The sequence below is a fragment of the Pimephales promelas genome, chromosome 21 (assembly GCF_988280905.1).
Source record: "Pimephales promelas chromosome 21, fPimPro1.hap1.1, whole genome shotgun sequence".
Lineage (NCBI taxonomy): Eukaryota > Metazoa > Chordata > Actinopteri > Cypriniformes > Leuciscidae > Pimephales > Pimephales promelas.
In genome coordinates, this window is record NC_142789.1 from 7,468,955 (window position 1) to 7,483,394 (window position 14,440).

Sequence of the window (14,440 nt, forward strand, 5' to 3'; positions counted from 1 at the left end):
CTCACACGTTTAGTTCCACTAAAGCTCACAAATCAGTATGTTATAACAGTAAACACTCTTTTCATGTAGTCGCAATGTTATATTGTGTCATGTTTATCATGTTTATCAAAATAAAACTGATTAAAAAACGTTGATTCCACGTCATTGATTATAGGCTTATTTTGAACTTTATTCTAGTTCAAACAGATGCTGTATGAAGCAGTAAAGTATTGAATGAAAATGTGTCTGAAATATCTGAAATATCTGTTTATTTGGCAAATGTTGCATTTATTTCACTTCAGCTGTGGTATAACCATGCAAACACCACGTGAGCCGTCACTACGGGAACCAGAAATTGTTCGACTTCACGTCTCCGTTTGCAGCTCCTCCCCGCCTGCACGCGGCTGTTCTCGCCGATCGGTTGCATCCAGCCGCAGGCGATGTCGAACACACCTTTTGTTTCGCCTCAAACTAGCGCAAAAAGGGGTATATAGACGCCCGATCGACCGCTACTGCCTATTGGCACGGACGAGAATTGGAGCCGCCATCTTAAACCGGTCATCCGCTCCACTCAGTGTAATCTGAATGGCAGGTGATATGAGCTGTCAGCGCATTAAATTAATCGTATCTCACTGAATACTGAACTGATTTTCACACGTTTTTTTTTTTCTGCAAAGGTCATTCATGTAGCTATGATACAGGACACATGGTTCGGCGTATTTCAATATCCATAGTAGGTTTAACAGTAATATAATATTCTGATATAAGATATAAAGTGACCAGACACAATATGTGTGATGAAGGATATAATATATTTTATAAATCACACACTATAAATATAATAAAGAAGCAGAAACAGATAGTAGCAGTAAAGTAAGATATTTTGAAGTAAAGTAAGTTGAAGAAACAATTTATGATTTGTGACATGCACATACACACAAATAGACACACGCACACACACCCACACACACTCTCTCTCTCTCTCTCTCTCTCTCTCTCTCTCTCTCTCTCTCTCTCTCTCTCTCTCTCACACACACACACTTCCGGTGCGATTGTTGAGTGAGTGTGTGCGGAGCGGTGTGAGCGTGGTGCAGACTGATGTGAGTGAAGTTTTCTTTTTTTTTCTCTCTCCTCTTTTCTGCTTGGTTTATTTTTATTTTTTAGTTTTGATGGTTTGATTTTGAGGGTTTGTTGTCTGATTTGATATTAGTTTTTGTTAGTTTAGTTTGAGGGCCATGTGCCATCCGTTTTTTGGAGGCATGTCGGCCCAGAAAACGCAGGGTTTGAGTTCACTCACTAGACGCCATTCGATTAAAGTGGCATCGGCGGTGAGCGTCGAAGAATGTTGCTTTGACAATATTTCTTTAATTAGAGATACTGTATTATAAAGGCTTCCAAATTATTTAATATCAATTGTGGTTTGTTGTCTTTAGACCAAGAGAAAACTTTCGACTGGATTGAGCATGCTTATTTATGGGACGTTTTAGAGGCTTTTGGTTTTAATGAAAAGTTTTCAAACATGATTAAAATTCTTTATGGTGACATTGAGAGTGTTATTAAGTTTAATGGTGGCTTATGTCCTCCATTCGAGGTCAGTAGATGTATTAGACAAGGTTGTACATTATCTGGAATGTTATATTCTCTTGCTATTGTACCACTTCTACAAAAAATCAGGAAGAATTTAGATGCTTTAAGGGTACCATTGTGTGATGTTAATTTTTGTATATCAGCTTATGCTGACAACCTAATAATAATGATTAATAGACAAAGTGACATTCATGTTTTATCTACATTGATTGAAGACTTTGGAAAATGGTCCTCTGCAAAAGTAAACTGGAAAAAAAGTGAGGCATTTTTACTGGGGGACTGGAATGATGGGAAACCAATTCTTCCCGAAGGTCCGTGTTGGAATAGGTGGGGTTTGAAATATCTTGAAGTTTTTTTAGGAGATGATAATGTCATTCAAAAAAAATTGGGATGGGTAATTACAAAAAGTGAAAGGTCGTTTAGACAAATGGAAGTGGATTCTACCCAACTTGTCTAATAGGGGATGAACACTTTTTGTAAATAATTTGGTTGCTTCACTCTTGTGGCACAGATTGGTTTGCGTTGATCCTCCAGCGAAATTGATGGCTGAAATTCAAGCAGTTTTTGTGATTTTTTTTGGGACAAGCTTCATTGGATTCCGCAGAGTATTTTATTTTTGCCCAAAGAAGAAGGGGGCCAAGGATTGGTACATCTCCATGGCAGGATTGCAGCTTTCCGGCTGCATTTTTTACAAAGACTTCTTGATGGACCGATGAATGTCAGTTGGAGGGCGATAAGTTGTGTTTTATTAAGAACTGTTGGAAAACTTGGAATGGAAAAATCTCTTTTTTTTAATGGACCCGAAGTGCTTGGATCTTTCGAAATTGTCATCATTTTATCAGCAGCTTTTCAAGATCTGGAGTTTTTTTTTTTTGGTATTTAAAGATCTGAAAATTTTCATTCCATTTTTTGGTTGCTTAATGAACCCTTGATTTGTAATGCAAGAGTGGATCTGTCTGCATCCAACTTTTTACCAGCATTCAATAAGACTTTACAAAACTCAGGAATTTTTGTTTTAAAACAATTACTGGGTTTAAATGGACCTCACTTTAAGAATGTAGAAGCTGCCTCAGCGAAATTGGGAATCAGATCTGTTCGTTCAGTAACTCGATTTGTGAATAAGTTAAAAGAATGTTGTACGGATGAAGAAACAATGATGTTAGATGATTTCTTTTCAGGAACTTGCGTCACTGACAGTGAAGATCCCTTTCCATGTTTGTTGATTCAACCAAATGTCGAAGAGTATTCTGGGTGTTTCTTTCAACAAAATAGCGTTTCTTCTGTTGATTTTTTTCTCATGTGCGGGGAAAGAGTTGTATAGAATGTGTGTGCTCATTCTCAATAAAAAGACACTTGATAAGCGAGTTGATACCCCTTGGCGTTCTGTTTTAAAAATAGGTGATGAGGTAAGACCCGAATGGAGAGTTTTGTACAAGCCACCATTATCGAAAAGAACAGGGGACAGTGCAGTGGAGAATCCTGCATGGGGCAATTGCGGTGAATTCTTTTGTTTCAATTTTGGATTCAAAGAATAACTCAGGTTGTACTTTTTGTTCTCAAAAAGAGACTGTGTTCATTCATAAAGACTCCTTCATGTTCATGACAGGTGTTATGTCATGTTTATGACATTGTCACGACAGTCTTATGCACACCCCTTTAAATAAAGTGTTACCATATATTTTATAATATGTAAAAAATAATTTGAATATACTGCACTATTTTTTTCTTAGCAGAAGCTCAAAATAATCTGCAAATACTAATTACAAGTATCATAAATGTAAAATTTTATTGTTAACAGTACCAAAAATTAAGTAGGTAGCCTACCTCAAGTACCATGCCCAATAAAAGTAGTCTAACATTTTTAGACAGTTTTTAGACAAACAAAAATATTCTATCTTTTGTTTTTAATTAATTAATTAAATTAATTTTAATTTAATTAATAAGTTTCTGCAGCCTGAAAGCACTTAACTACTGTGTGTTAAATTAAAGGTTAAGCCTTCCATTTCGTTTTTCTTTGGACACAGGCTTTTGAATGCCTTTTTTTTTTTGCTGAGGAAAAAAAAAATTATCTAACACTGTCCTCTGCTGGTGAAAAGAGGCATGTTGCAGTAATTAAAAATATCGGAAAAAATGGCCCAATAGGAATGTGCCGAGCTTAGCCTCACAGTTAAATAAATGTCTACATGCCTTTAAAGATTTGTACATGATGTGATTTAGATCACAAGTGGTGTGTCTGTTTATGCAAAAGCCATGATGTCATGTTGGAAAAAAGGTGGGTGTGACCAGATATGGTTAAGACTGTCGATATTATAATATTTTTATTTTATTTTACCACAAACAGCATCTTATACTGTATAGATTTGTATTGTGTAACACTCCTCCCCTCCACTAGCAAAAGCTTCGGTCCAATTTTTTCAGAGCTCCAGTGCAGACTGGTGGCATAATTCCCTGTAAGAGAAGTACGCAAGGTTGTTAATTAAGCCTTGTTATTGAGAATGTAAAGTTCTTGAGAAATCATAAATAGTAAATGTGAAAAGACACATTAACATACTTTGTACAAGCTGCATACAAGGTTGAAGAGAGTGGACATAGCCTTATCTTCCCATTCACTAGTATATTCCTGAGGAAGAAAACACATATAGATATCAAAAACTCAACTTGAACCATTAGTGTCTTTTAGTACAAAGATTAGTGCAAATGCTCTGCTCTAGAAGGCCTCACCCCATTGAAGGTGATCCAGGGCACATGGGTATGTGCAGGTTTAAGCGCTTGCGTCTTCACTCCATTCTGATGCATCAAACTGCGTCCAAGCTCTCCTCTGGTACAGGACTCTATGGTCCCCCATTTAACAAATGGTGCATGGAGCTGCAAACACTAGCAAACAAAACAACAACAAAAAATTATATATATATATATATATATGCACACTGAACAAAATTATAATTTATTGTACTTTTGTTTTTGCCCCCATTTTTCATGAGGTGAACTCAGATAGAAGACTTTTTATATGTACACAAAAGGCCTATTTCTCTCAAATATTGTTCACAGAGCGAGAGAGAGAGAGAGAGAGAGAGAGAGAGAGAGAGAGAGAGAGAGAGAGAGAGAGAGAGAGAGAGAGAGAGAGAGAGAGAGAGAGAGAGAGAGAGAGAAAAGGAATCCTGTAATGAGGGACAGTAATATTGGCTCAAAAATGCTTACAGGTTTGGCAGATTTGAGTACATCTGCTGACGACTCCATGCAGTAAATGACAGGAAATGCTGCATGACTGGCTGAATATAAAACACATGCCTATGAAAAAGAGAAGAAATATAAACATGGTGTTTTGTGTAACTCTGACATCTTTATTCACAAACAAAACCTAGCCTTGCTGTCTCTGCTGCCTTCACAGGGAGTAATATTAATGTTAGCATGTTGTTATATTATAGCATGTTATTTTGAACTTAAAAGCAATAGAACATTTAACATTTAACAATGCAAGCAGATAATCCATATTTTTCATCTCCATGTTTGTTTTTTTTCAAAGACAACTTCATGAAATGAACATTGTTTGCCTTAAAACTAGAGGCAAACATTTCTACTTGGGCAAATATATGTCATACAAAAATTGCAATGAGATGCACATAATATCCCAACACACAAATCTCAAACAATGATCATCAATTTTAATTCAGTTCATTTTTTAACTTTGAGTATTTTTTTTTTTTTAACTTTGAACCATATGAGAGCTAAATAACAGTGATAATATCAGCACTAGCATAAGGCAGTAAATGCAAAGCAATTTTTAATAATAGGCTAGTTACATTTTTTTTTCAAGCTTAAAAGCTGGGATCTGGCACAACATTTTTCAATGTAAAATTGTATATACATTTTGCCAGTTGGATACATCAGCTGTCAGCAAAATATTTGGTAACACTTTATTTTACGACCCGCAAACAACTGTGTAAGTAGGCTACACTGAAATTACGGTGTACGTTTCTGTAATTATAGTGTACTTCCGTGTAAGGGAACAATATGTTAAGTTTGGGGTAAAAAAGGGGCAACAAGCAGATATACAAACTGCAAATAACTTCGTAAGTACACTGAAATTACGGTGTAGTTTTCTGTAATTATAGTGTACTTCAGTGTAGGTATAAAGGAACAATATGTTAAGTTTGGAGTAATGAAGGAGTAACAAGCAGATATACAAGCAAATTATTTAATTAGTTAAAAATAACAGGTACCTATTCTGTTAATATATTCCAGGCAAAAATTGTAAGTCTGTTGTTTATAAAATGTATTACATTTCTGGCAAAATATGTTCTTGTGCAATGTTACAGGGTAATTTTTACATCTGTTGGTTAAAAATTAAACACACACACACACACACACACACACACACACACACACACACACACACACACACACACACACATACATATATATATATATATATATATATATATATATATATATATATATATATATATATGAAGAGTTCAGATGCAAAAGCCTCTAAATGCCATTTGAAATTTTCTTCTAGAATGGTCATTTTAATCAAGATTGTATATTTAAGTTCAGTAATTTCACTTAAATGGCAATTACTAGGTAATCTTCATTGCCATTTAAGTGAAATTACTGAACTTAAATATACAAGCTTGATAAAAATGTTCATTTTAGAAGAAAATTTCAAATGGCACTTAGAGGCTTTTGCATCTGAACTCTTCATATATATATATATATATATATATATATATATATATATATACTATGATAAAATTACATTTATTGGCTTTTCTTACTAGATTACTTAATGTTAAGTCAAAATAATTAGTTTTTGTTATGATTTGAATTTAGACCGTACCATGTGGTAATTAGTACTTACCTTATCCCATTGAATTGCAATGACACTTAAATGTCAGGGCAAATATACTGCGTAATTAAAATGTTTTTTTTTTGCTTTTTGATAACAGTACCTTTCTCTGTAATTACAGTGCAAATAGTGTTGTTTCGTATTGCTACATAATAAGTAGCATTTGTTACCCCCTTGTTCTGTGTAGTTACAGGGTAAGTGTAACTCCTGCGGGCTGTAAATTAAATGGGGGGGGGGGTTGACTGCGATTTCACTTTTTTGATTTTAAATAGTGTGTAATGTTGCTGTTGGTGCATGAACAGTATCTGCAAAGTTGCAGCGCTGAAAGTTCAGTGTAAGCAGAGATATCGTCTTTATAAAATCAGGAAGTATAATTGCCTACAAAAACGACTCGATTGGAACTACAGCTGGGTTTTAGACGTCATTAACCAATACATTTGCATCAACCCTCCCTCCGGAATATGCAGAAAAAGACATGCGCATATTTCAGCAGCTCCAGCTCATCGAGTGTGTTGTTCCCGCAGCTGTCTGGTCTTTTGTATTCGAACTTCCCACAGACGCTGTACTTCGTCAACAATGGATACAATTTATGTTTGATTATGTTCCTGAAAATGACGTATCGTAATCTAGCTCTCTGTGCTGCGCATTTTACGGAAGACAGCTTCCAGAATCTCCACGGATTCAACACCGGATTACCAGAAACTGTTACTAAAACGTGAAGCAGTTCCAACTTTAAAACCAGAGGCAGCAGTTGTTGGGCCACAACCTGTAAGTAGGCTAAGACTTCATCATTTTAAATGTATTTGCATGTATAATACCAGACGTAGCCTTGTTTTATTTTTTTCAAATGCCAGTGCTGGCTTTATAGCCACTATAGGCTACTAGTAAGGCTATTGTGTCTACGACAAACACGTAAAAACATTATGGACCTGAATTTTGTATAAGTACTAATGTTGTAAATGTATTTTTCAAATATGCTTTATGACGTTATTTTCGATTTGATCAAGAACGTAAACTTGCCAACGCTGTTTGTGTTTAACATTAGTAGCCAGTCAGTTGCTATTGTTGCCAGTCAGATGCTATTGTGTAAAACAAACGTGCATAAAGTTAAAATATGTAGCAAATCATATCATTCAGAAACGTTTAGTAAGAGCCGTGTGTGGTGATGTTCTGTGTACTCTCTTCAACGCCGCTTTCTCGGTCTGATTCTGCCTCAAACTGATACTGCAGTTCGACATCATATTTACATCTGGACCGGAGCTCATGACGTGCAGGTTTCGCCCGTAAATGTAATGGGCGTTAACCTTCCGGACAACGTGAGCGACAGTTTAGCCAATCACAACACACCGGCCCAAACTGACCAATCTGAGCCCACTGCCTGTTTCTGAGGGAGTGGTTTCATAGAATCAGGAAGTCAACCGCTCGTTCGAGGACAGAGGAGAGCGCGGCTGACAATAAAGGTAAAGTTTATGAAAAATAAGACTTTTAAAAAAAGAAAAACACGATTAAATGTTATATTTAAAGTGGTGCTTGTTACCCGTTTATTACCCAAAACTTAACATATTGTTCCCTTATACCTACACGGAAGTACACTATAATTACAGAAACGTACACCGTAATTTCAGTGTACTTACGCAGTTGTTTGCGGGTCGTAAAATAAAGTGTTACCAAATGTTTTTCTAAAAAAAGTAAAAATAACTTGACCAAAGATTTAGTAGGATTAGTAGGAGCAAAGTCCTTTTAGGCAAGTCATGCCACATGGCCACCAACTTGGCAACGCCTCCGGGCAGCGATTTCGGACTAACAAGACCAGGCTCCTATCTACAGTAAATGAATGGGCTATGGGCAGACTCAGAACTGCACTTTCACTGGTCACCGGGACATAAAAACTGCTTGTATAGAAACAGTAATAAAATTATAAAAAAAAATCACTAATAAAGTTTGATGAATTTGTCCCAAAATAAGGTTTAAAATGCCTTTTTCCCTACAGGTTATACTTTTACCACGTATGCACAAAGGTTCTCACGCTCTCTGTCGTGTGCACGCTACTGCTCGCTTACTCTAGATTCCAGGAGATTTTAACTAATTTGCGGTCATCAGGGAGCCGCTATCAATCTGTGGAGACTTGGAATGTCTGATGTTTACACAACTAACACATATCAAATCTGCCACCTTTTCAAACAGTAACATATTTTCCGCTGTCGCAAACCTCAACTGTGCGCATGCGTCGGTGGAACCAAACAAAAGGCTTAAATATTTCCCGGCTTGACTGTTAAAAGCAGACGATTGGCTTTTGCGGCTGCGGGAGGGGCAGGGCATGTGCATACAACCACCTTACTAGTCATTAAACTAATCATTGCTTTGCATTCAATAGCTTGATGTCATGTCATGAAGTTATCATTGAAAATCAAACATGGAGATGAAAAACAAGGACTGTAACTGCTTGCAATGCTAAATGCTAAACATTCCATAGTTGCCTTGACAAGACTTTTTAAGTAAAAAGACAACCGGTTGCTTATTAGACGAACAGACATATTTAGGTTGTATTTAATTGGAGGGAATTAGTTAAGTTAACTTAAAAAATTAATATGATAGGTTGCCTTCATTTTTTTTTAAAGTTAGCTCAACTTTGCAATTCCTGCTTTCCATTCCCAAATTTAACGGCATTAAAAAAATATAATTAAAATTCACATCCTACAATTTATATTTAAGACTTTTTATGACTTTGATTGATTAAACTGAATTTAAGACTTTTTGACAGGAACCCTGTTTAAACTGAATACACAAAATTATTTTGCTTTTCTGCCAGCTTGAAAAAAACAACATTTTCTTAAGCTTGTTGCAGCTCACTAGGTTTTGGGGCATCTGTATTATCCCACAAACTCACCTCAACCATATTAGCGTAGCACTCTGGTTCTCCATGCTGACATGAGAATGAATTCTCTTCAGGAAGCTCCTAAAATGTCAAGTTAATCATCATAATCAAATTCAAGCAACATCAAGTAACTCTTATGAAATGTCAAACATGTTACCTTAGCATTGCCAAAAGGCACCAGGTTGACATTCATTATATCTTTCAGTAAAATCCAAGTTGGGAAGAGATGTTCTGTTAGGAACGCTCTGCAGCCTGGACACAGGGCCTCGTAGTAGAGAGATATCTCTACGGGAGGAACCAATGGGTCTGGCCGGGTCGCGTTCAGTTCCATACATTGTTTCTGCACCTACCACAAACAATACATTTCAAATCATGGAAAATAATGGAATAGAAACATGGTGTGGCAACATTAAAGAAAAAAAAATCGGGTCGTAAAATAAAGTGTTACCAAAAAATCTTCACATTGTCACAATATGGCAAGGCTTCACTCATGCAATGTGACTTTAGTGTGAATCCAGTTAAAAAAACTAGACTACATGCATTTTGTCAGTTAACCCCTTATAACACACAACTGTCACCCAGATTCACATTAGTCAATTTCACAGTTTCCCAAACTGGGATTTCCCCCAGGGCTTCTTGAGTTGATAAAAAAGCGAATTAATAATACAAATTATTAAAATTAAAATATTAATATAATTAATCACATTAATCACAATCACATAACCGTAAACATGCAAATGTGTGTATTTTAATTTGTATTTTAATTTGGAAGATACAGTTGAGACATAAGGAGGTTCATTAAATGATGCAAACCGGTAAACCTTGTGGCCCATTTAATTGGAAGCTGTTTGTTCAAAAGCATGACAGTAATTTACAGGCACAAAGACGTCTTTGAAAGTGATGCTGAACATATGTTCTTTTTAAGACCAGTTTATTTTGTGCCATAGTGCATAAAAGTCAATATTCTAAATGGTCATCAAACTGCAAATAAATACCAGTAATTATATTGCAAGTTAAAACAGATGAATAATTTTGCAAAGTAAGTCCCCCTAAAACATGTTTTAAGTAAAAAGTTTACCCTGCCTTGAGATGAATCAACATTATGTTCTGTAGATGTTGTATGTTCCAAAACTCAAATTGGGCTACAGAGATGTCATTATCATTTAAAGTTGAAAAAAAAAAATGTTTCAAGACTTGAATCAATCTTTTACTTACCCCACATTCTATGGCGATCTCCAGAGACCTGCACCATTGGGATGGAGGGTATCCACATGAAGGCTTTGGGTGAGATTTACTCTGGATTTCATAAACACTGAGGAATATGACATGAAATACACAAAGCATCCGAGTGTTCATTTTGTAGGTATTTAGAGAGTCACTGAGCTTTCTTTGAGAGGTATGAGAGCTTGTTTGCACTCTCCTCCCATCAAAATAACCTCAGAGCTCCAATTATCTGTGAGCCGCTGCAGCTGAAAAGACAGAATACTCACTGACCTCAAATCAGCAATGAAAAGCTGCAGTGATCAAAGGCGGCTCAGAACTGAGATCAGTGATGTGCCTTTGTAAACATTGCAATAAAAAATAACTATACTAAATATAACTTTATTAACTTTATCTAAATAAAATATCTGAATATCACTTAAACTATACCAAAATAAATACCGGAAACTCCAACAGTTCATTTTGTCAAAAAACAAAAACAAAACACTTTTTGAAACTTAATATTTGTGTTAAATTTCAATTACTACTCAACTCAATGTCATTATATTTAATTTTTGTGATGTGGGATAGTGCATCACAGAATCCATAAGATGCCAGAAGTGCACATGAACAAATTAAATTTGTCTGAAGAAGATACACAGGCATAGCCGGAGCATGATAATGTGACGCTGCGTAGAGGATCAGCCTGTTGCAGCACAGACATCCTGTAAAGGTGGGGTTAGGGAATAAATCTGAAGTTATAATTTTGGGCCTATTGGGCAGATAGTTATTTAAAGGGTTAGTTCACCCAAAAATGAAAATTCTGTCAGTATTTACTCACCCTCATGTTGTTCCAAACCTCTATGTGTTTATTTGTTCTGCTGAACACAGGAAGATATTTGGAAGAATGTTTTAATCAAACAAATCTCATTCTCCATTGACTACCATAGGGTCTTACATCTGGGTGTAATTTTTGTTCAGCACTTACATCTGATGCTCATATGAAGTATGTGGTGAAAAGCTGCCTTTACCAGTTAAGGATTATTGCAAAAATGATTTTTTTTTTAATGTCAGATGCTGATCTTAAATGTTCAATACTAAATACTTAAAAATATTTTGTTTCATGAAAGAATTTGAAAAATCCTTCAATTAAATTGTATTGTAATTCTGTTTGTAATTATTTTCCTTTTTTTCAGTGAAAACTTGTCAATATTTCTTTTAATCTGCTTCCGCGACAGCACGCACACTTGTAATAAATACTAAGCTGAAACAATAGGAGAACTGGATATTAACTCTTTCCCCGCCAGCGTTTTAAAAAAAAGTTGCCAGCCACCGCCAGGGTTTTTGACGATTTTCGCTAAAGTTGAATGCCCCCGCTGAATATTTTCTTCCATGAATATATGAAGATGATGTATATAAAAATAAAGATCTGAGCCTCTGCTTTTAGGCAAAAAAAACGTTTTTATTTTATCTTCATCTGTTCTTTTTTTATTGCCTCTTGAACAGAGGTAGGTTTTGTCAAAAACACAACATTTTGGACAAAAAACTGAGAAAAAGGTGTTTTTATCAAACAAGTGCATTTAAAAGCAGAATACATTCAGATGTTGTTTCCTTCATATATAAAACTTTCCAAAATAAATTAAAAACATAAAATAAATGTAAAATATATCAAATTTCCCAGGATGTAAGGGAAATGTAACTTTTGCAATAAAACTTCTGCCTCTGCCTCTCTGTGTTCTACCTATGAATAATTGGAATTACAATAAACAGGCCTAGACACACACACACACACACACACACACACACACACACACACACACACACACACACACACACACACACACACACACACACACACACACACACACACACACAAATACATATTACAATGTGGTAAATGTGCACAAAGAGAGAAATAATTTGACAATTACACCTTCATATTTAGACAGCCACACATAAATGCCTGCACACACACGTATATTATAGTGTCATAATATTATACGATCTATCTGCGGCACGTCCATGGCTAGCATGAACATGTGCATCTCTCTCACTGACTACTTCGTCCCGATCAGATTCAGAATTATCAAATAAAGAGTGATCGGACTCCGAGTCCATTAACCTCCAGTACTTCAGCCATATACCTCTGCATTGTCTGTCTGATACATTCTCACTACTCCACTGTTTGAGACGATTGCAATCTGTTTCTCTAAACAAAGAGTTGCGCAATCATTCAGGACATGCGCGCAGGTCTTCCTTACCGTATACCACCTAAAACACGGATACCCGGAAAATTCCGTGTTTGGCGCAGATGCGTTTTTTCATTAAACACGGAAAATTCCGTGTTTGGCGGGGAAAGAGTTAAAGGGTTAGTTCACCCAAAAATGAAAATTAAGTCATTAATTACTCACCCCCATCCTGTACCAACCCCGTAAGACCTTCGTTCATCTTCGGAACACAAATAAAGATATTTTTGATTTAATCTGAGAGCTGGATCACTCCTCCATAGACTTCCTAAGGGACTGGCTCTTGACGGCGCATAAAGTCATTAAAGAAAATGTTCAAATATTCCATGTGCCTACAATTATAAGTTTATTATAAGTCTGTCCAATTATAAGTTTATCAAGCGACGAGACTACTTTTTGTGCGAAAAAAACATAAATAACGACTTTATTCGACTATTACAATACTTCCTTATGGGCGCATGCGCGAGAACTGAGACGAGGACGTTCTCCTTCGACTACTTCTTGTTACCGGCTGCTCACCGCTTAGGAGTATTACCGCCCCCTATCGTATAAGATGATGTGCTGATATAGCTGGAAGCGCAAAACTTTCTTTTCAATTAGCGTATTTTCCGCACTATAAGGTGCACTTAAAAGCCTTTAATCTTCTCAAAAAACGACAGTGCTGTGCGCCTTATAATCCGGAGCGCTTATATATATGGATCATCATCTTATACGGTAGGGGGCGGTAAAACTCCTAAGCGGTAAACAGCCGTTAACAAGAAGTAGTCGAAGGAGAACGTCCTCCTCGTCTCAGTTCTCGCACATGCGCCCATAAGGAAGTATTGGAATAGTCGAATAAAGTTGTTATTTATGGTTTTTTCGTACAAAAAGTAGTCTCGTCGCTTGATAAACTTATAATTGAGCCGCTGTAGGCACATGGAATATTTGAACATTTTCTTTAATGACTTTATGGGCCGTCAAGAGCCAGTCCCTTAGGCAGTCTATGGAGGAGTGATCCAGCTCTCAGAATCAATAAAAAATATCTTCATTTGTGTTCCGAAGATGGTCGAAGGTCTTACGGGGTTGGTACAGCATGGGGGTGAGTAATTAATGACTTAATTTTCATTTTTGGGTTAACTAACCCTTTAAGAAGAAATCTACGCGCACTTATCATCTCCACAGTCTGACCGTTTGTCCTGTATTAACATATATTTTTGTATATGTGACATGAACTCTGGTGGTGATATGCATAAGAATAACTTCGACATTAAAGGTGCATTGCGCAACATTTTATGTTAAAAATACCTGTTTTTCTAACCCATACATGCTGAAACAATTGCCTGATGGGCTGAATGAGCCCTTCTCTGATCACTGTGATTGCCTCTATAATCCTGTACAGTAAAATAAATGAGAGAGATTCGGGACGGACTTTGAGACTGGGCGTGACGTCATGCGCGTTCATAACCTGGCTAATATGTCTGGCAGGTTTGTGTATTCGCCACCATTCTCCATATCAGCAAAGACAACTCGAGCGACAAAAGTAGAAGATGGATTCAAAGAGATCGGCTTGTAGTCCATTCCAAACCCTAACACAAACTCCACGTAAGATAAAGAAAATAAAACTTTTGTCTAGTGCCACCAAAAGGGCAAAATTGGAGTCAGACAGGCATCGGAATAAGATGAGAGTCAACATCGGGAAGGCTTTCAACAAATGGAGAGATGTCC

At 36.4% G+C, this 14,440-nt stretch overlaps 1 protein-coding gene across 1 annotated transcript; it reads right to left on the reverse strand.

The window, feature by feature from the left end:
* Positions 1-3,925: 3,925 nt before the first annotated feature.
* Positions 3,926-10,664, reverse strand: ifi30b (IFI30 lysosomal thiol reductase b). The gene is made up of 7 exons (XM_039653626.2): positions 10,506-10,664; positions 9,448-9,636; positions 9,303-9,371; positions 4,765-4,854; positions 4,288-4,440; positions 4,118-4,186; positions 3,926-4,014 (listed from the first exon to the last, which is right to left on the reverse strand). Exons 1-7 carry the CDS (start codon positions 10,644-10,646, stop codon positions 3,955-3,957), a joined length of 771 nt encoding a protein of 256 aa, XP_039509560.2. The 5' UTR covers positions 10,647-10,664; the 3' UTR covers positions 3,926-3,954.
* Positions 10,665-14,440: the final 3,776 nt, after the last annotated feature.